Source organism: Drosophila mojavensis, unplaced genomic scaffold (genome assembly GCF_018153725.1).
Source record: "Drosophila mojavensis isolate 15081-1352.22 unplaced genomic scaffold, ASM1815372v1 contig_36, whole genome shotgun sequence".
Lineage (NCBI taxonomy): Eukaryota > Metazoa > Arthropoda > Insecta > Diptera > Drosophilidae > Drosophila > Drosophila mojavensis.
In genome coordinates this window covers 5,910,195-5,931,352 of record NW_025318858.1, presented here as the reverse complement: position 1 = coordinate 5,931,352, position 21,158 = coordinate 5,910,195, and the positions used below count along the sequence as shown (strand labels likewise).

Sequence of the window (21,158 nt, the reverse complement as noted above, 5' to 3'; positions counted from 1 at the left end):
GTCACGAGAGTTGTGGCGCTGCTAATGCAAATGTTCATACATCACTCATACGTCATGTGGGTTAATCCAATCATTAGATGGCTGCCAGTGACTGATATCTGAGAGGGAAGCGCCACTGACAGCTGCACGTCACTTGGCGCTGGGAATATCTCTAATCTATGGTTGAATGATGCGGGGCCCCAACAGTTCCATTTGCTGGATATCAATCAAACAGTTAATACCCCTTAAATGGGGGCACTAAACATGGAATTTCGTTGCATTGATTCGGCTGCTTTAAAAGGGTTGTAAGCATATTTCGGCAAATGTATTGTGCAGCGTGTCGATTCACTTAAATCATATAATTGATAAAGAGAAATAAAGTTTTTAATGAGTAAATTAGTTGCACAACATTCAACACTCTTTAAATCCTTTGCTGTAAGCGAAAAAGCAAAGTTGAATAAAAAAGTTTTCCAATACTTTTAACAAGCACGGCAAAAGTTGTTTCCGCTGAAAACTGAAGGCCACATTCTATGCGCTTAAAATATTTACAAGTAAAAGAGAGAAATGTAAATGGAGCTTACAGTCGGGCATAATCGACTACATAATACTTGTTCATTGAGCGAAATTCGAGCAAAATAATTCAAAAGGCAAAGCATTCACATTAGACATGTCTTCTTGGGTAGATTATAGAGTTTATACTTCTATTCATGTCCATGGATGATGTTAAGTGTAATCCATGCTTAATCAGAACTCTTTTGAAAAATTTGGAGATTTATAGCTCCAGAACTATCTTTTGATTCTTTTAGGGTTACATATCTACATAACTTAATACTTAACTTTCGAATATAAAATTCCTTAGCTTTATTTATAGCCTTGATCTATAGTCGACAGAGTTGGTTTTGTTAATCTTCAGTATTCATGTTTCGGACTGTCAAAAGTAAAATTAAAAAAATTATGAAAATTGCTTAGTAAACGGAATTAGTTGATTTTGATTTCTGGACCAGGCTGCATCAGCTGTAATTTTTGATGGCTAGAAGACCACCTCCGATACCGGCAACGCACGAGCGTATGCCCGGTCCTCTCGGCCAGGATACCAAGGCCAACAATGAGAAGTTCCTCAGGGATGTCATCGAAACGACCAACAAGTATCGCCAGATGCATGGCTGTCCCAAGTTAAAGGTTAACAACGAGCTGAACAAGCTCGCCCAGGAGTGGGCCAATGTAGGCAATTCTTCCTAATTAGTCATTATTGATTCGAGCAGAGAAATTGCGCTAAGTATTAATTAATGATGCAATTTGCAGCATTTGCGGGATAAAAACATTATGGAGCATCGACCGAAACCCAAATACGGCGAGAATATATTTTTGTCTGGCGGTATGGATGTCACTGGCGATCTGCCCGTGGATATGTGGTACCGGGAAATAAATGCCTTCAATTTCGATAAGCCCGACTTTACGCCCACTTCTGGCCATTTCACTCAACTGATCTGGAAGTCCTGCACAGATATAGGTGCTGGCGTTGCACGCAGGTGCGTATCGAGAGACATCATTCATTCCGATTCAATCGGATTTCTAATTTCATTTTGCCCTTCAGGGCGGATCGTACCTGGGTGGTCTGCAATTATCATCCGCCCGGTAATATAGTCGGTCAATTTAAAGAGAATGTCCCTAGAAAGCTGTAGTTATTATATTACAATATCATTGCATTGAAAATTGTAATATGGGTCCAGGAATTTTTATTGTACATAGCGCTAATAATACTGTAGCGGCTGCTTGGTATACATTTTATATACAAACTGAGAACTATTGAAGCAAGTTCGGTGTATTTCTTTGTTGGGTAAGGGAAGAGCTCTCATTCTTAAGTAATCCTATTTTCTTATAGCAGCTGGGAAAGCTTATCTTAGTTTCAGTCTATAGATGGTCTGAGATGGACAGATGAGTTGATACCCTGATGGATAGATTGAGGTTAGGGTTACCCTTACTTCGTACTTACCTCATTTTTAAAGATAATTTCTTGGGTATAGGTAAGGAATACTAATAATCTGATTTTGTGTGCTCTTTAATCGTCTTATATCTCATATTCCCATCATAAGACTTAAGGACTTTTTGTTATCACTATTCTGCTTTAGCATAGCACAAATGAAAGTATTTAAAAATGATCTCTCTTAGAGACAATGTTGTCCCATTCAATTTAGTTGGTCTCGACACTAAGCTAGGGATACAAATTTCCACTTCTGGCCAAATGTAATGTAATACGAGATGCTTGGGCCTGAATTATTTTTATTGAATTTTCTGCAACGCTGGTGAAATTTAACGCTTCGTCGGTCTCTGGCTGGCTGAAGCTTCAGGCGCCAAATTTAATTTCGCATGTTCAAATTGTTTTTTTTTTTTTGCGACACTTTTCAAGTCACACATCATTAATTTTGCATTTTTGCCATAAATATCCCGCTAATGCGGGGGCGTGGCAGGCGTGGCAACATGACTGACATGGACACGCTGCTGTTGCCCTCTTGCGCGCCAAGGAAGGTGTCACGGCTGCCCAGGGCAAAACATGGCCATGCCCTCAACGATTGCAGCCTGTTGACAGTTTTTTGCGTACTTTTATTTTTATTTTTTTTTCTGTCTGTTTTGTTTTTTTGCTTTTGCGCGCGTTCAAATTAAAAACCGCGAATTTCATCATAAAAATTCATAGTCTACTCTCGGGGCGTTAAATCGTGTGGCGCCCACGTTATGATCACATTTCTCTTCAACTGTTTGTTGTTGTTGTTGCTATTGTTGTTGTAGCCTTCGCATATTGCCATTGCGCCTTTGTTGACTTCCGTTTTGTGTTTGTTGTAGCCGGCAGCATTTTTGTGGCAAGCTGCCAGCCAAGTTTGATGCGTCGCTAGAGTCAACGTATATGTATATGTATTTGTGTGTGTGTGTGTGTGTGGGTGTGTTTGCTCGTTTGCTTGTCACTTGTTGGCGGTGTGAAATTGAAGCCAGCAGCTACAGCAATAGCAACAGCAACAGCAACAGCTACAATAACAACAACAAAAACAACAGTCAACGTAACGAACACCCACCAAAAGTGGTTTATTGGGTTAGGTTCATGGCTTACGGTTTATATGGCAGTGTTTAAAGCAGATTTTGAGATCGTTTAATGCCTTTAATGCATAACTTGAATATGCATGATTAAACATGCAGTGATTGAAGGCGTACAGCTTCAAGTATGTTAATTAAAGGGAATATAGTTTAGAGTAAGGAAACTCACAAAAACAAAAAATAGGAACAAATCAGGTCAACTTACTTGTTTGGAGTCCTTTGATATACCAGCATAAAGGCAAAAAATGTATATTTGACATACATAACATAACAGTAACAGCCATACAATATTCTTCGTTTGCAGCATATAATCCGATTGATTCAAAGTATTCAATTTACATTGCGAATAACATTAACGAGCAACCGAACTGAACTGAACTCGACCCTTTGGCATTGCCATAAAGTTGAGCAATGTAATTAAGACAGACGAAGCTGACAATCAGGTCAGCTCGTCAGTTCGTCAGTCCCCCTGTCCGCCTGTTCGTCAGTCTGCCAATTGGCCAAGTTTAAACCAATGCCGTGCTACCTTTTCATTTATGCAATGCAAATGCACACGAATATGCCAGAGGATCCAGCTCAACTGCAGCTCAGCTCAAATGCTGCTCGATGCCTTTTATGCATTGTAATTTTCGCGTAATTTCGCATGGTAAACGTGAAAATGCTCGGCTATTTTTACAACAATAACAACAGGGTGCAGCAACAATATGAACAACAACAGGAGTATCTGCTTACGGCATAGTCTCATTTATTTTAATGTGTCGACGCTGACGACGTGCAAATGGCTGTAAGTTTGCCCCAGCGCTGAGCTGCCAGCTTTTGCAGCTCCTCCTGTCCGATTCAGCTCGGCTGCTGGATTTTCTGTTTAAAAGTGCAGCTGCAACTTTTGTTCTGTTGTGTCTGTGTATATGTATGTCTGTGTGTGTGTGTGTGTGTGTGCTGTAATTATTAAGCTGACATTGCAGCTGCCGCCTGCTGTTGCACTTGTTCGTTCAATTTCAGTGCAATGGCAGCGGGCACAACGATAGTTGGGCTCATAACAATGCCAATTTTAATGATCATTACAATAAGACAATAACCATAAAAATTGCACAGCGACACATGACACAGCCCAGCAACGGCAGCAACAACAACTTTAACCATATAATGCTTCGCATTTATTGGGCTTATGGGGCGTATTAATAATATTCAACTCTGGCCTCCAGATGAAAGGCAAGAAAAAAAGCTCAACTTGAGTCACACAATGAAATCGAATTAAATTTCAATTTGAACAGCAAATGTTTGCAACATTTACATGCAACAATTTTTACATTCACAATTGAAATACTCGCAGTTTTTGTGCTGCACTCAAATTTGCTTTTATGTTGCATTTATGTTTTATCAGTCAACATATGGCCAAATATTTTTTTTGCTATTTAATAAATTATCATGCGACATTGTCATAAATTGACAAGCTATTTTTTTATGTCTATTGTTTTGCTCCATTGCCGCAAATTTGTATTTATTGCCAGATTTATTCATTGTCAAATCAGAAAATTCCTGGTTTTATTTCGGGCAGCAAATGAAATGAACTCGCTGTCAAAATTTTGTAAGCTCAAAGGCAGAAAAAATGTGAATTGATAAATTTTTTTTATTGAGTTTCTTGCAATGAACTATTTTATAAGAATCCATATATATTTTACATTAAATGATGGGATTTAAAAAAATTTTATCAAATAAATCAATTTTTGATTGCTAAAAAAAAAGAAATAAATAAAAAAAATTTCTTGTCTAGAATTTTCAGTAATTTTGACAAAATAAAAATTATTATTTAGTTTAATTTATTTGCTGAACGTAGTTTTAAATGCTACTGAATGAGAGCGTCTTATATCATTATACCTCTCGTTCCCTCTCCGACTTCACGAAGACATGAAATGAGCGGCGTTTATATACAATAAGACCCAAGCTCGCTCAGATAACATTTATACAAATGTTACGAGAAAATTAAACAGAAGTAATCACCAACAGTGCACTGCTAAAATACACTTTCTTACTCAATTGTAGCCTTCTCTTCGTTCGTTGGAATCATAATGACGCTAGCCGAATGTGTAAGTAGCCATACCTCTCTCAGAAACATCAGTCTCCTTTCTCTCTCACTCCAGAACATCAGTCGCAACGTTCGGCAACAGCTATATTACTCTCTCTTCCACTCGATGTGAGAATTAGAGGATAAAAGAGAAACTAAGCTTACAGCGCAAGCTCACTCAGCATATTACACCAACAACTTTATGCAAGCTCTCAGCATACAAAATGTAACAGAATTAGTAAACTGTAAAATAACAGAGAAAGAGCAGCAACGAATACCGAGTCTGTTATATAGGTATATACTAAGATAAAACTGTTACGAGTCGAATAAATGCTGCGACATATACTAACAGCAACGCTAATATGATTTAAAAGACGAAGTCAAGGTTGGATTATGACAACTTGCTTTATTGAATATCAACTTAAGACTAACAATTGTAGGTCTATTGACACGTATTTATGCAGTATTTATTTATGAGTATTCAGTGTTGGGCATTTCACCACACAATTCCAACACATTAACAATGTTGCGTCAACTTCTAATTGTCTATTATGCACTGTGTGAGGCTGTGTGAGTGTATGAGTATTCAGTGTTGGGCATTTCACCACACAATTCCAACACATCATCCGAATACTAGACCTAGGTCAACGAAGCTGCGCGCCTTGCAAAGACGAATCAGCTTAATGACGCGACCATACAGCTTCTGAATATTGTAGACGTAATCAGTATGATTATGTCACTATATATGTTTAGCAGTAAACGATCATATGCATAGTGCATAGATGTGTGAGTGGTCCAGCAAGAGTTTTACTAATTCTGTTTCAGCTGCTGTTTAAGTTATTGATATTAATTAGGTGATTATTTTTGTTAGGACTTGCTACTAGTAATTGTAGTTTATGTAACCTTAGGTTCCATTAGGCACCAGACACAATTATAAAGATTGTAAATGATTTGTATTTCTGTCTGTTTATGATATATATGTATGTATGTAAATATTTAGATGTTAGTTACAAGTTGGTATATCCCTCTTAAGGCCTTTCGCTATTATAGCACAGTTATCGATTTTACTGATCCAAGGCAATTTTTGCACTGATAGCGTTCTATAATGGCTGTTCAATTATCCAGACGTGCAGGCACCGCTGTGGATAAGCTATAAATATTGTGAATGGAATAAACACATTCAAGCACTCACTCACACACATACACTCAGAGAGATATTGGATTTCCGAGTGGCACCTAGAGAAGCATTCTTGCATAAATTACAATCTGCAACGGCAAGGAAAGTAAAATGAGAATCAGAAAAACGAATTTGTGGCACAGTTGAAATCTCTGGGGAGATGGAGCGAGAGAGGTTGGGAGAGGTGTGGCAGGGATAACCAACATTGGCAAGGATAGCAGCTGAAAGAACTGCCTGCTGCATTAACCCAGCACTGTCTTGGCATTATTTAAAATCACAAACCCTTCAAATTGCATTTTAATAGAATTTATTGCGCCAAACGATTCGAAAAGAAATTCCCACAACAACCGACAGAGAAAGAGAGAGAGAAAGAGAGAGAGAGAGAGGGAGATTAAAGAGACTGGGGTCAAAGGGGGCTCCGAATAATTGCGCGCAACTGCAACACTTGACTTTCACGTGGCTCGAGTGCCATCAAATGCTCTATTCTCGGGGAGCTGGCAAAGCCAAGCGGGATGCGATAAGCACGGCATTTTCTTGGCTTCTTTCTTGTATTATTATTTTTATTTGCAGCGAGCAGCGAAGCGCATCAATTTCCAAGCACAAAACTACAATGAATACAGCGAAAATTACGACATTCGCCTGGCCCCGACGGGCAACAGTCGGGACAACAAATTATTACTTGGCTCCACTCCAAAATGTTTAAATTACAATTTGCCCAAAATACATACATATGTACATATGTTTGTCGGGAGCGAGAGAGGCGGAGAGAGTGCGAGTAAGCGGGTAAGAAACCATTTTAGTGCGCCCGTGGCGAATGCCCATGGCCATAATTTTCATGAAAATCAACAGCCATGGGATAGGCGTTGCCCATGGCCCAGCCTGTCGTTGGCTTGCTGATAAACTGCTCTGGGAATTGCCTGACCACCTGCTGTTGATCCTTGTCTTGCAGCTTATCAACGTTGCGTATACGCAACATGCATAATTATTACGCAATTTATTTATCCCGAACTTGAATAAATTGTTAAGCCATTGAATCACTCTTCTTATGCCTTAATCACATTATTTATCTGGCATTATGCAGAGGTCTGCACTGATTTGTTTCAGCTGAGTTTGAGTGCATAAGTAAATTAAATATACATATTTAGTTATTAATTATTCTCCATTATTACTTTAAATACAAAAGATGATTGTTAAACTAGCCTTGACTAGATGTTCATGTCTTTCTCTATCTGTCCTATAAATCTTCTACGATTTCAGTATGAATATTTAATATATTTTTCTCTCCAGCAACACGAGCATATCTTTATAATTAAAAGCCAAGCGGGCATCATAAAAAATTATCTTAATGTGAATTCCATTTGTGTGAAAGGCAAAAGTGAATGCATGCACAGCTCAAATGAATGGCGAGCAGAGAAAAAGTGCGCGTTAAATGAGAGAGGCGCAAAAACTAGAGGGCAAAGATCAAAATAGTTTAAATGCCATTAGCACAATGTGCTGTGAGCTGAAGCACGGATAACCAAGGCTGGCATAGCCAAACTCAGCCAGAACATCAGCTGGGCCCTTCGGCCAGCGGTTGACCACAATTTTTTGGTCAAGCTGCCGTTGCTGCTGCTGCTGTTTGCTGCGGGTAGCTTTTCTTTAGCACTCGGCTCATAATTTCAGCTGTTCTTTGCTTTATGAAAAAACTAATGTGTGGTTGGCCTGTGTTTTCTTTTTCTTTTTTTTTTTTTTTTTTTGGCAGTAAGCCATCGCGGCAGTTCGCGTATATTTAAATTATTCTAGTTTTGTTTGTGGTCTTTTGAAATTGCGTATGCCAAGACTGCAGGCCGAGTGCTCGCTGGACAACTTTCGGCTGGACAGGCATTTAAAAATGCATTAAGAGCTTTAATTAAAATTTTGTTGAAACGACCTTTTCAAATTTACCAAGAACTAAAGAAAAAAAGAAAAAAAAAATTGTCTGCATTTGTTTTTTTTTATGAGAGAGCAATGCCCTTTCTCTTTCCTTATTCACCTTAAACAAGTAAAAAGCAAGACTAAAATGAAACAAGAAGCAAAAATATATAAAAAATAAAACAAAAACAAATTGCGGCTCATGTCCATGGCGACAGCTAGCGTATGTAGCCGCTAGGTGGCGCTGCCGTTGGCACTTTACATGCATGACTACGTGTCCTTTTAATATCCTGTATGCGCGACGCTTCAAAACTTCCGCTAGCAAATAAATAAAATGAAATATGAGCTCAGCATTCAGAGCATACTATATTCCCTTCGTAACTAACTGCATGTCGGCAGCGCCTCTGAAGCAAATGGAACTACAAAGGATATGCATTCGCTCATTTATGACTCTACTCTGGCTTTTGTGCACTCAGTTAGGCTTGAGTTCCTTGAGGAACATTTCTTTATTTACTAAGGTATTACTATTTAGTATTATTATTAGTATTAGTATTAGTATTAGTACTAAGGTAGCAAGACTTTCCAAGGCTCGTATGTCATTTACATTAAAGGAGAGATCGTAGTCTATACACGGCATTGAATGAATTAAAAATACTGTTACATTTTCAACTTTGATTTGTTGGTCAAGTATTGCTCATAAATAAGCTGAATTACTTGGTAGGACATAAGAAATATAATTACATATATAAATTCTGTTGATGCCTAACATTTATTTAATCTTTATTTCGATACAGAAGAACTTTAAAAAAAGCATACGAAATTGTAAGTTTTCTTATAATAAAGTATTAGCTTGAGTTTGATTTGATGGTAAATGAAGAGCTTGAAACGAGTTTTCAAATAGATTTCCAGATCCAGCCGTTTTTAATCGTCTAATGGACAATCTTTTGAAAAGGAGTCGTGTTTGGAATTTTCTAATCGTCTTTTAATAATGATAAGGAGGTTTTAAAGACATTTTAGTGCTTTATCTATGAAATATCTATATTTTACATGACGAAATTCCCATAAATGCTAGGAATGCTGAGCCTGTTGCTGAAACGAACTCGGGTGCAATTAACTTACATTGAGTATAATATCAAGAAAATTATTTTAGGTCTGCCAGATTAGAATCGTATTTATATAATAGTAGGATTAATTAATAATTTAATTATGGGAAATGTCTGTTAAATTACTTGAAGTATATAGTATTAAATAATTTAAAATTGAAGGAGGTGCTTGAGTTGCAATTTTATGGATGAGAATATTGTGGTCTCCTCGTTCCACCTGTGTTTGTTCCACCTGTTCTCGCTCTCCCTGTGCTTGCTTGCTGCAACTGAGCAAATGAAAAGCGAGGGCATTGCTAAAGTGAAACCAAAGCGAGCAGTTATAGTTTATTTATTGGGAAATTCATGAACGATGAAACGCACTAGGTAGCATGAAAAAATATTTTGCTGTCAATTAAATATATTAATTCCAAAGATTTTAAAGAAATTATTTTACTATAGATAAGTAAATAATACTCCAAATACTCAACATCCATTCAACCTGCACAAATCAAAAATAATTTCATATTCATTTAAATAGTTTCATTTTGAATTAAAAATTAATTTGAATAAATAAAATAAATAAATTTTCATACTCTCATAATAATCGTTTATAAAAATCCTCTTCAATCAGTTGTATATTTCATGCTTCAATGGTTTTTATTTTTTGCTAAAGTGTTTCACTCTTATTTGCATAATTATTTGTAAACATCAGCGTGTTTTGTTACAATGCATCAATGCTCTAATTATTATTTGCATAATTTGACTCTTGCTAATGTTTAATGATTTAACAACAGCTACCTGTTCGTGCCTCTGTGCTCCTGTGCCCCTGCGCGCCCCTCTCTCTATCACTCTCGTAACACCTGCACACAAATTTCAATTAAGAGCATTCGGCAAAATTTTGCCAAACATTTGGAGTGTCTGTTCCGAAATTAATTTGTTTGTGTAACAGGACAAACTAACAACTACAGAGTTGATTTCCAACCCTTGGCACCTAACCCTCCCAAGCTCACCTCCACTCCACCCCACTTCAACACTCGGCGTGTTCTTGGCCAGATGCTGTTCAAACAAATTGCGTACGTGTATGTGGCGCTTGGGTCCTTTGCTTCTTTGGTGATTGTAATGCAAGCAAATAAACGACCAGGTGAAACACGAATATTCATACACGCCCGTCCCCAGCATTGAGTAAAGGGAGCTTAGCTTATGTGTGATACACAAGGACATACAGGACATTCAGTTACACAATATACATATGCAACCAGCTAATGCCAACTCATTGGGGCAGAGGCAGCGGCAGAGAGCGAGTGGTTCACTTGTGGATGATTGGGTGGTTCGGTGGGTTCGTTGCTCTGCACACCAAATGTCGCAAAATTTTCCCAATAAACACAAATTTCTAATTTCAAGGAAAATTGGTTTTGTGTGTTTCGATGTCGAGTGCAACAGTATATTATTAAAATTAAAACACATTAAGAATTCTTTTTTTAAAACAAAGAATCTCAATTCTAGCTTTTACAAATAATTTGTAATTTAAAATCTGAATTTATCTAAAAAAAAAACTTAAATAATTAAAATTACAATTAAATAATTATTAATTTGAATTCGCATAAGTATGTAACATTTGTTAACAATTACTTAGCAGCGGCTTGGTTTGATATTTCTCTAGCCTAAATTGCAGCTCAAGCGCAGTCGTAAAAAGCTCGCTATTTGAGAACATTGATATAAGAGCAGCAATCAGCTGATAGATTTATATGTATTTGTACAGAGATCCCGTTGATTCGTGTCGGTTCTTTCTCTCCCTCTACACACGCTCGTTCGTTCGCTCCGTGTGTCGGCTTGATATTGCTCATTGGTGGCACCACGATTGAGTGATAGTGTCTTTTAACAGTGGCAGAGGACATTAGTATTTGATTAACATTGAGAGAGGGCAGCCGCATTAACATTGACAGCTCTGTAATTTAACTGTAAATTTACAGACATATACATGTACATTATCATATATAACGGCAGGCAGCACGATAACATAACAGCACTCAGCATAACATTTCTAAAAGTCAACAGACGAAATATTTCCCAATGGCTCAAAAATGTTAATAATATGGTAAAAAAAAGATTTTATTTATAATCATAATAGACTAGTCTTTTGCAAATAGTTTGTAGCAAATAGTTCTTAAATCTATGTATTATTTCTATTATTACATACATTCATAATTATTACTCTAAAGGTTTTCTATTATTACTTCAAGGATGTCTTCTGCAATCGTTTAACTCTGATCATATGCACACATATACCTATCTATACTCATATACCCCATCTATGTTTACTCTTCACATCTAAAGCCCAATAGTCCTTCATAGCGAGTTTACACTGCCCTATGCAATGCACAACTCTGCAGTATTTTTTAATTAGTGCAATTCGTGTCCATTTAAGAATGCGCTGTAGGATTGTTGGTTTCGATTGCCAAACAGTACGAGATACCCAGCTGCCTACGTTTCGGTTACTATGGTGGGCGGTGGGTCTGCGGGGATTTGCTGCACGTCTGTCAATCGATGGAGCTGTTGTTCGATTTCGTTTTCAATTTCGCTTTTGTTTTGTTTGTGGGGCGGAATCGTGACAGTCGCAGCGACTGGAGCCGCGAGCTGACCTATAAATCATCTAATGGCCGTAGCGTTTGGTTTAGTTTGGTTTTGGTTTTGGTTTTCAACTGAGGCTGCGCCCCACCCCCCCAAATCAGCAGTCAACAGCCAACACCCACCACGTGTCCACACATGTGTCAATATTTGTGCGAAATGCGGCTGCAGCCACACCGATACGAAACACTCTCCATCATTCTTGGCATAGCGGACGGGGCTTCGATTCTTCTTTTTCTTTTTTTTTTTTCTTTTGGTTTTTGTTGGTGCGCTCGCAACGGTTTTATTTTTGACATTTTTGCAGCAATGCAAGTCTGTCTGCGCGTTCGTCTGTCTATCCGTCCATCTGTCTGTGTGTGTGTGTGTGCCGAGGAAGTCGGGGAAGACATGCTTTTAGTTGTTTAAATTTGAGTTGCATCGTGTGGTCCATACAAATAAAACAAAAGCGTATATATCAAATCGCTCCCCGGACACTTTGGCACTGCTCTTTCTATATTCATTCATGAAAGTGAAATGAGTATATTGGTTTTGTGCAATGTCCGTTTTATTGATAATCCGTGTGTTCACCTAACCGTAGAGACTCGACATTTGACACACATAATCGCACAATCGGGGGCGTGGCAAAACGATAAATGGATCTGACATCAATTGGCTCACGAATGAGCATTTTGCAGTTAATAATGCCCGGTTGCAATGTTTTTACTTGTTTTTCTTTTCGATTTTGGCAAATTTCCTACTGAATATTTCAACTATTTCCGCTTGGTAGAAGTCATCTATTGGCTTTTTGCTTAATTTCCGTTTTTTCCTCGTTTTATTTTTTCAGTTATCTATGTATATATACATATATTTTTTTTTTTCGTTTTCATCTTTGGAGTGCTCCACATATGGACAGCCAACTGGACATCTGCTTTACAGTTCATTTGTCATCGAATTGAATTTTACTTGTCAGTTCCCAGTTTTCTTTTCCACTTCTGACGGGCAGCAGTAGTATACATGGCGTATGCGCAACTTATTTGCCGTCTGTCATAGATACGGGAAGGAAGAATAAAAAAATGAAATTAAATGCAACCGAGTGTGAAATTGCCAAGAGCCATAAAGGAGTTACTAAACGATTCTGATATGCAACTGAGGCAAGCACTGGCCAATGGTGAAATATGAGCAAAACATGAAATTTATTTATCATTTTGACTTCGTTTCGAAGCGGTTGTAAACTAGCATCAATAAAACGTGCTTGATTGGAGGCACTGAACGAGAGGAACGTATATAGCCAATGTTTTCTATCAACAATATTCAATGGCTACATACATTTTTTATTGAAATTTATATTTTTTGCTATAAATATGGGTATATGCATTCCTATAAACTAAAAAGCAGACTATAAAAAATTAAATTCAGCTTGAGGGGAAAAAATTGAGAATGTCTAACTTAGCCTAATAAAAATAAAAATATTTTAGAGTTAATAGTGATTAAAAAAATTAATTAAAATTTTAACAGAGTATTTCTCAGTCGCTCAAGCTCGCACTTAATATTATATGTTTTTAAATTCTCAATGAGTCAAATAAAAATTAAAAACATTCATTTAAACTTTAAGCCCCAGGGCAGAGTTCGTAGCGCATAGCGGTGCGGCTAGTCCCAAAGAAGAGCTCAAATTTTGGCCTGGAGGCTGCGGTGGGTCCCAAAATAGCCATAAATTTAAGCGTTAAAAAAACAGACGTTAAAACGCAATACCAAGGAAAAAATTGCACAAAAGAAGAGAGTATAAGAACAAGTGAAACAGAGACAGAGAGAAAGTGAACGAGAAAGAGAAAGAGTAAGGGAGCAAAAAATGCCTCACAGAACTTGCGCCCAAGTTATGCCCGAGGAATTGTGCTTAATTTACTTTTGCTTCCCTTTCGCAGGATCCTCGCTTCCTTTTTACTTTTTTCCCCTATTTCTTTTCCTTTTTGTGGCTTCCTGCTGCGGGCCTAATGACACTTTAAAAAATGTCATTTATTTGTATAATAAAAATATGCATTAGCTGAGGCTTAATATAATTAATTTGTAAAAAAATAGCCAAACATTTAATTTGCGTTCGGCTAGGGTATTTCGCTTGCCTGAAGTGTGTATGCCCACAAGGCATGCGCATGCCACAATTGATGCTTAAATATATTGTTTTTCATCTATATGAAGAAGCTGCAGTTTGGCTTGGCATGCTGCTGCATAGCTGCCCCATCCACGTAACATCTTTATACGCAGCAAAATGATGTTGCTAAAGTGCAAATGGTAAGTGGCAGCATCCCATGATGTTGCCTTTGTCGACGACGAGGGCGAGCGCGGGGGCACGGCAAAGCTGCGGACCCTCAGCAAAAACATTGCCTTTTGTTTAACGCATGCATTAAAATAAACAAACAGCAAGCTATCTTAATAACGAATCGTTGATACTCTATAGGCAAATATTTTAATGCGAAATTACATCTGAGGTAAACTCTGGAATTTTGATGGAAGTAATTGATTCTCAGAAGGGACTTAAATTATTAAACATTTTTCAAGTTTTTGAATTGCATATTAACTAAGTTAATTTTATAAAATTAAAGTTTAATTTAAAATGTTATTCATGCATAACTCTTAGGCAAAGAAGAGTATGCTAAGGCTCATACAGATATCGCTGCATATAGCCGTTCGCATAACAGCCCACACACACTCACACACATTTACCAGCAACAGCCGTGGGTGTAGTTGCCAGAGTATCCGGAGCGTCGACAGCGCAGCGGCAACAGCAACAGCAGCAGCATCAGCAGCAGCAGCAGCAGCAGCAGCGCGAGGCATTAAGCACGTCGGCAACATAAATATTTTAATTTTGCTAAAAATTTTGTGCTGAAAAGTCGCTTTTTTGCATTAGGAAGGAGGTGTGAGGCGAAGACACATGAACGCACGCACACACACACGCATACACAGCATTAACTAAACAAAATGGCGTCGACGAAAGGATGCGCATCGCAGCGCAGCGTAGCTGATTGTTGTTGTGGGCTGCCTGCTTGCTTGCCATGGCGATGCTTGTAATGATAAGCGTTGTTAGTGTTTTGCTTTAATAGGCAAAATTATGTGCATACCCACACACACACACACAAACACACACACACGTACACAGACACACATACTATGGCTTTGACTCAAACACGGCTCAAAGGCATAAATTATTGCGGTTAACAGACAGCAGACAGAGCAGGACACATAGCACTAACAGGAACAATAACAACAACAACAAGAACAGCAGCAGCCGTTGCAGTAGCTGAATGGCCACTGGCTGCGCCGAGCTTTGGCCAAATTAAAATATTGTCGGCCTGGCCTATATGCAACATAATGAGGCAAATGTAACTAAGACCCTGTATACCCTAGACTGCATGCTGTGCGCAAGGTAGTTGTGCTAAGAAAAGCTAAATGTTCTTTGAAAATACTTTTAATTAATTTTATGTTATATTTAATATTTAATATTTGCTTATAAATTGTAACTTTGGATTTTTATTGTTAGTTTATTGAAGAATAGCTGGTTTTATTTTTTTATAATTCGATTATTCTTTTTTTTTTTTTTTTTTACTTTATTCAGTTTCTTAAAGTATTTTATTAGCTTTTTAAGAACTATAACTGTGACTTAATTTTTTATATGTATATATTTATTAAAAGAGTAATATTTTGTTTTCTATTATTATTAGTTTATTTAAGAATTTTGAGTTATTTGTTTCTATTCGCTATTTATTTCCAATTCTATTATTCTGCTATTTTAATTCATTTAAGAAGCTCATTTATTATTATATTTGATATTTATTATTCATTTTTTGTGCTCCGAAATTTGAAAACAATTTACAATAAAACTAATGAATTGTTGAATAGTTTATTGATTATTTTTACAATTTGACCGGAACTATTTGCCAAATTAAACTAAAGACTTTACTCATAAACGCATAGACAACCATTTGTCTTAGATATGCTATTATAGTACCCACAGCCAAGATCCGAAATAGTTGTAAATTTTTTGCGTATAAGCATTGGTTTTCCCACCGTTTAATTTGATGTCCGAAGTGTTATTGTTGTACCTATATCGAGTTATAATTGGTTAGCGATATATAATTGTATATCATTAGTGAGTAATACTAACATTAACTTGCAAGTATGTGTCGAATGTCCTGTATATGTGTTTGCCATCTTGTTCAATTGTCCTCTCTCTCCCGTTATTATGTTGTTCATGAACTGAACTCTATTGGATCTGTTCACTGAGTCGAACCGCGTCTTTGGGCAACAGCCTTGAATATAGCATATAAAATACCTATGCTGATAGCTAGTATTATAAGACTCTTAAAGAATCCACTCAATAGGGTATAATCTTGATCGTGGAAATTTAACGAACAGCAGCCCGACTGATGTGGACATTGAGATTGAGCTCGCTTGTATGGACATGCGCTTGATTGATGCTCACAGTGTAGCTGATGGTTAGAGAACAAAAACTTCATTGCCTTTAGCGGTAGGTCCCGGATTACACTAAATATAGACGGCGTCGAAAAACACTCCGGATATTCCTTTCTTAAATAATTCTCACAAGTTCGGCCATTCGGTGACATTTTACAAACCAAATTTAGCACTTGTTTATAAGGATGCTTCCAAGACATGCTTGCCAAAACTAAGAAAAATCTTTAAATAACGAATCGTTATTCGTTCAAATAAAATTTTCAATTCTCTAGTAGACTGCCACTAACAACAATTCCAAATCTATCTGCAGTTAATATTTCGTTCGACTCTCTACAACTTTGACTTTAGAGTATTTGTTAACTTTGTTTCCTTGTTTGCTTTCATCCCATATCAGAGTGAACGAATGATTATTGATGTTTCAAACCATTCAATTATTTTGTCTAACATTTTCCAATTCATTTTCGAGAATTTGACATAATCTGTAGGCCCTTATTCTAATTCTTATGCGTTTATTCTGACATATGTAAAGAGGGCATCAGTTATTAATATTATTTAGATTTTTCATTTTTTAATTATCTTTACCTTCTTTTTTTTAATTTAGTGTATTTATTTTTTGATCTATTTATATTAATATTACTTTCTACTTCTAGGTAATAATTTTTGTCGGTGCTCAAACGTCTTAGCAATTATCATTTGCTACGCATATCATCTTATAAGAATCCCATTTATCCAAATGAAATTATTTAGACACTTTAATCTTGAATTTGTGACGTCAGATACGCGTGTTTCATTTAAAATGTCAGAGGCTAGAAAAACTTGTATCTGGTAACACTGATCTGATAAGTAAACTTTGCAAAAAATAATCGATAACAAATACTGGTAAATATTATCGGAATTTTGTGCCCAAAATATGGCAATCATGTAAATGAAAGTTGCCTTTAATATTTCAAGTAGTAGGCGATGCGAATGCAGGCGAAAAGTAGCTGAGATCTAAAATCGTCAGTCGAGCTCTTCAATCGGTCAAGCTTGTGCAAATTAATTTAATTTTGTGTGTTTTTATTCTGAAAATGGAAAATACCGTAGTTTTGGATGATGTGGTGCTAAATCCATTGGCTAATGCCAATGGCAAGCGCAATGCAGAGGACCACCCTGCTGAAGTCAACAGCCTCGAGTCTGCCCCAAAGAAGCCAAGAGTTCGCAAAGCTAATTCTCAGCGCTGGAACGAAAAGGAGGTGAGTCTGGGCTTTCGCATATTAAGTTTTATTTACTACACATTTATATACTATAATTTATACAAATTATTATTACTATAAATTTATATGAACATATATTTAATATTTGTATTCGAATTTTTGTTGTTTAAATTACATATATTATATTCCCATTTTTTTAAAGTCTGCTTTTTCTACATAATATAGATGCAACATCGATTCTTTATATTACATATAATCTAATCTAATATAATATAACCTAAATCTATATACATCCATTCTTAACTACAGAATTCAAAGGAGCCTGTAGTGATAGTTGACGATCTTCCTGACCAAGGTCAGCAAGAGGCTGAGCGTGAAAATCAATCAAAAATGTTTCGTGCTCGTGTTGCTGGCAATGTTGGCGCTCAAGCTGAACAGCGCCTTGGATCGCGCATTGTATCCCGTCGTGAATCGTGTTGTGGAGGTGGCTATGGCGGTGGTGGCGGAGGTGGAGGTCATGGTGCTGGTGGTGAGGGCGGTGGTCATTATTCATACGGAGGCGGTGGCGGTGGTGGTGTTGGTGGATCCAACAACCACAAAAATCATCAGCAGCGTTCTGAGGAGTTTATGATAGCGCAGCGCCTGCGCAACATGAGTGGCCCAACTCTGGATCTGGATCAAGTCGATGATGGGGAGGAAATTAAGTTCTCGGGACGCAATCGTCTGTATGTAGGCAATTTAGCCGGTGAATTGCAAAGTGAGAAGGGGTTGCGTGAATTGTTCGAGCCTTACGGCAAATTGGGCGATATCTACATTGGTCCAGATAAAAAGTTTGCCTTCGTTAAGGTCGAATATCATGCCAATGCCGAGAAGGCCAAGCGTGCCTTGGATGGCACCACGGCTGCGGGGCGAGTGCTGCGTGTCCGTTTCGCAGGTAATACAGCGATACGTGTCAGCAATCTGACTCCCTTCGTCTCCAATGAGCTGCTCTACAAGGCATTCGAGGTCTTCGGGCCAGTGGAGCGGGCAACCATTACGGTCGATGACCGTGGCAATCATATGGGCGAGGGAACTGTGGAGTTTTCCAAGAAGTCGTCGGCGAACATATGCCTGCGCATGTGTCAGGAGAAGTGCTTCTTCCTAACTGCTGCGCTGCGTCCGTGCATCGTAGAGCCCAAGGAGATCATTGATGAGGACGGATTTCCCGAGAAGTCCATGAGCAAGACTAGCCAGTTCAACAAGGAGCGCAGCTTCGGGCCACGTTTCGCTGATCCAAATTCATTCGATCATGAATACGGCTCCCGATGGAAGCAGCTGCATCAAATGTACAAACTCAAAAGCGCAGCTCTCAAGCGCGAAATGAAGCTGGAGGAGGAAAAGCTAGAGGAACAAATTGAGTTAATTCGCTATGAGAGAGAGACTCAGCTCTTGCGTCAAGGTTGGCATCAAAACACCTAAATATCACAATCAAATTATAATAATCCGTATTGTGAAACATTTGCAGAGCTTCAGAAACGTGAAGCTGACAAGGAACGCTTGAAAATGGAGTGGGAAATGCGTCAGAAGCAATTAATGGAGAAGGACCTGTTCGAGGAGGAGCGCCTTCAGAGCTTCCAGCTGCGTCAGGAGGTTCCGCTGAGACGTCGTCCGCTGGAGAGGCCCGTTTATAGATCCAATCAGCCGATGGGCTTTATCGGTGGCTGTGACTATGCTAACAGAGACGTGGAAATGGAAAGCAAACCGTTTGTGGTGTTTGGAGGTGAATTGTTTTAACCTAATATATTTATCAAATACTTTATCTAATATCATATTTGATATCAAATAGATGCACCAAATAATAATGATATCGGAACAGCTGGAATTAATCAGGTATTTAAAGTGATTTATAGATAACTCTAGTTTCAATATTACTCAGTTATGCCTATGCATTAATATAATATGAATATATTTGTATATATAATATTATAATATTATATGTATATATTTTTACACGATTCCAATTTAGACTGGCAACTTTGGCAACAATTTTGACGAGAAGAATCTTAATATGATTGAAGGCAATGAGAATATTAACGATAATCCGCCATGGTGCCGACGCTAGATTTAATCGTTGGAGTCTATTTCAAAAAATGATTGGCAAATGAAAAGAAAAACATAGAAAAACAAATACAAAAGCAAATGTACAAGAATTGTCATATTGAGCACTTAATAAAGACAAACAATTATTCATGAGATAGTCCGATAGCTGTCTTTATATATAATAGTATATGAGAGTAGTGCAATACTATTATATATATTTTATTTTGTTTATATATGCTTCCAATATTATATATGTACATATGTATTATCTCAAATATTTATGTCTAAACTTGATTGCTCGAACTCTAGGCTATCTCAGTTATATATTTATACCTAGCTCCATTCTGTAGTCTATATAGTCATATAAAGCTGAGCAATTTCTCGATTGTATCATTTGATTTACAGGTTTGTTCACACGCTGCACACATGTCGTGCTATCAATGGCAGACAGCCGCCAAGAGCACACTTGACAACGAGTTGATTGACAGACAAGCTGTCGACAGACTGGGAGACTGGGAGACGGACGAACTGACAAACTGACTAGACAGACAGGCATAAGCCCTCAAGTGCATTTGCCGTCTGTTTCGCATTCAATCTCGCATTCATCAATCTGCATAGTAAATTCAGTTTTTATACCCTGAACCCATTTTCAATGGGAAATCAGGGTATAATGGTTTTGTTGAAATGTATGTAACAGGCAGAAGGAGGCGTGGCAGACCCCACAAAGTATATATATTCTTGATCAGGGCGACGAGCTGAGTTGATTTGGCCCTGTCCGTCTGTCTGTCCGTCTGTCCGTCCGTCCGTCTGTCCGTCTGTCCGTATGTATGAACGCGTCGATTTCAGAAGATATAAGAGCTAGAGACTTCAAATTTTTTTAAAATGTTCGTAATTACAGCGCGCATATCAAGTTTATCATTAAAAATCGATAACTCATCCCGATCTTTTTTTATCGATAAAAAACCTTATCGAAAACCAGTTATAAAATTATATCTTCTACACCTTTATTGCTAGAGTCTCCAAAATTTTAATGTATGCCTATATGCAATTTATACAATTTCGGTTTTTGTTAAAATTTACCCCCACCCTTAAATTCACCCCCTCACCCTCACTTTTGTAAAAAGCGTATTTCAAATACTAGAGACTTGTGCTTTGGCAATGACATGCATATCCATGTCATAATCATAATCTGAAAGTTTCATGAAGATCGTACGTCCACAAAAAAGTTATTAAGCAATTAAGTTCTCATAGTAAGCGCTCACTGCCGCCCATGCGTGTTTATGCTTGTGTGTGTGTATATGTATGTAATTGTTTGTGTATGTGTGTGTGTGTGTATGTGTGTATGTATGTGTGTGTATGTATGCCTGTGTGTGCGTGCGTGCGTGCGTGTGTGTGTGTGTGTGTGTGTGCGTGTTTCTTGTGTAAGCTGAAAGACGCGAAAAATTATTGAAATAGCTATTACTCCAAGGGTTCAGGGGATCTCGTAGTCGAGTAGTCTCGACTAGAGCTTTCTTACTTGTTTTTTTATACCCTGAACCCATTTTCAA

General features: G+C 37.7%; 2 protein-coding genes and 2 long non-coding RNA genes across 6 annotated transcripts; 3 read left to right on the top strand and 1 right to left on the bottom strand.

The window, feature by feature from the left end:
• Positions 1–860: 860 nt before the first annotated feature.
• LOC6576090 (Golgi-associated plant pathogenesis-related protein 1) lies at positions 861–1,790 on the top strand. 2 transcript variants are annotated; one of them, XM_044008638.1, is made up of 3 exons: positions 861–1,200; positions 1,282–1,508; positions 1,624–1,790. In XM_044008638.1, exons 1-3 carry the CDS (start codon positions 1,006–1,008, stop codon positions 1,634–1,636), a joined length of 435 nt encoding a protein of 144 aa, XP_043864573.1. In that variant the 5' UTR covers positions 861–1,005; the 3' UTR covers positions 1,637–1,790. The 2 variants fall into 2 exon arrangements, with proteins under 2 accessions (XP_043864573.1, XP_002002093.1); XM_002002057.4 differs by having other exon boundaries at positions 862–1,200; positions 1,574–1,790.
• A 2,763-nt stretch (positions 1,791–4,553) lies between these two features.
• On the top strand, positions 4,554–5,474 carry LOC122757183. The gene is made up of 2 exons (XR_006357117.1): positions 4,554–5,147; positions 5,202–5,474. It is a non-coding gene; the product is annotated as an uncharacterized LOC122757183 (long non-coding RNA).
• A 10,268-nt stretch (positions 5,475–15,742) lies between these two features.
• On the bottom strand, positions 15,743–17,231 carry LOC116803858. 2 transcript variants are annotated; one of them, XR_006357116.1, is made up of 3 exons: positions 16,922–16,936; positions 16,032–16,853; positions 15,743–15,969 (listed from the first exon to the last, which is right to left on the bottom strand). It is a non-coding gene; the product is annotated as an uncharacterized LOC116803858 (long non-coding RNA). The 2 variants fall into 2 exon arrangements; XR_004363869.2 differs by having other exon boundaries at positions 16,032–17,231.
• Positions 17,232–17,304: 73 nt separating this feature from the next.
• Positions 17,305–19,764, top strand: LOC6576089 (protein no-on-transient A). Its single transcript, XM_002002056.4, has 5 exons — positions 17,305–17,571; positions 17,842–18,970; positions 19,037–19,291; positions 19,358–19,401; positions 19,538–19,764. The coding sequence occupies exons 1-5, from the start codon at positions 17,407–17,409 to the stop codon at positions 19,631–19,633; spliced, it is 1,689 nt and encodes a 562-aa protein (XP_002002092.1). The 5' UTR covers positions 17,305–17,406; the 3' UTR covers positions 19,634–19,764.
• Positions 19,765–21,158: the final 1,394 nt, after the last annotated feature.

Coding starts and splice junctions, on each gene's coding strand:
- LOC6576090 (XM_002002057.4), top strand. CDS start 1,006: ATGGCTAGAAGACCACCTCCGATACCGGCAACGCACGAGCGTATGCCC. Junction 1,201..1,281: donor TCGCCCAGGAGTGGGCCAAT/GTAGGCAATTCT, acceptor TGCAATTTGCAG/CATTTGCGGGATAAAAACAT. Junction 1,509..1,573: donor GGTGCTGGCGTTGCACGCAG/GTGCGTATCGAG, acceptor TTTGCCCTTCAG/GGCGGATCGTACCTGGGTGG.
- LOC6576089 (XM_002002056.4), top strand. CDS start 17,407: ATGGAAAATACCGTAGTTTTGGATGATGTGGTGCTAAATCCATTGGCT. Junction 17,572..17,841: donor AGCGCTGGAACGAAAAGGAG/GTGAGTCTGGGC, acceptor TCTTAACTACAG/AATTCAAAGGAGCCTGTAGT. Junction 19,292..19,357: donor ACCGTTTGTGGTGTTTGGAG/GTGAATTGTTTT, acceptor GATATCAAATAG/ATGCACCAAATAATAATGAT.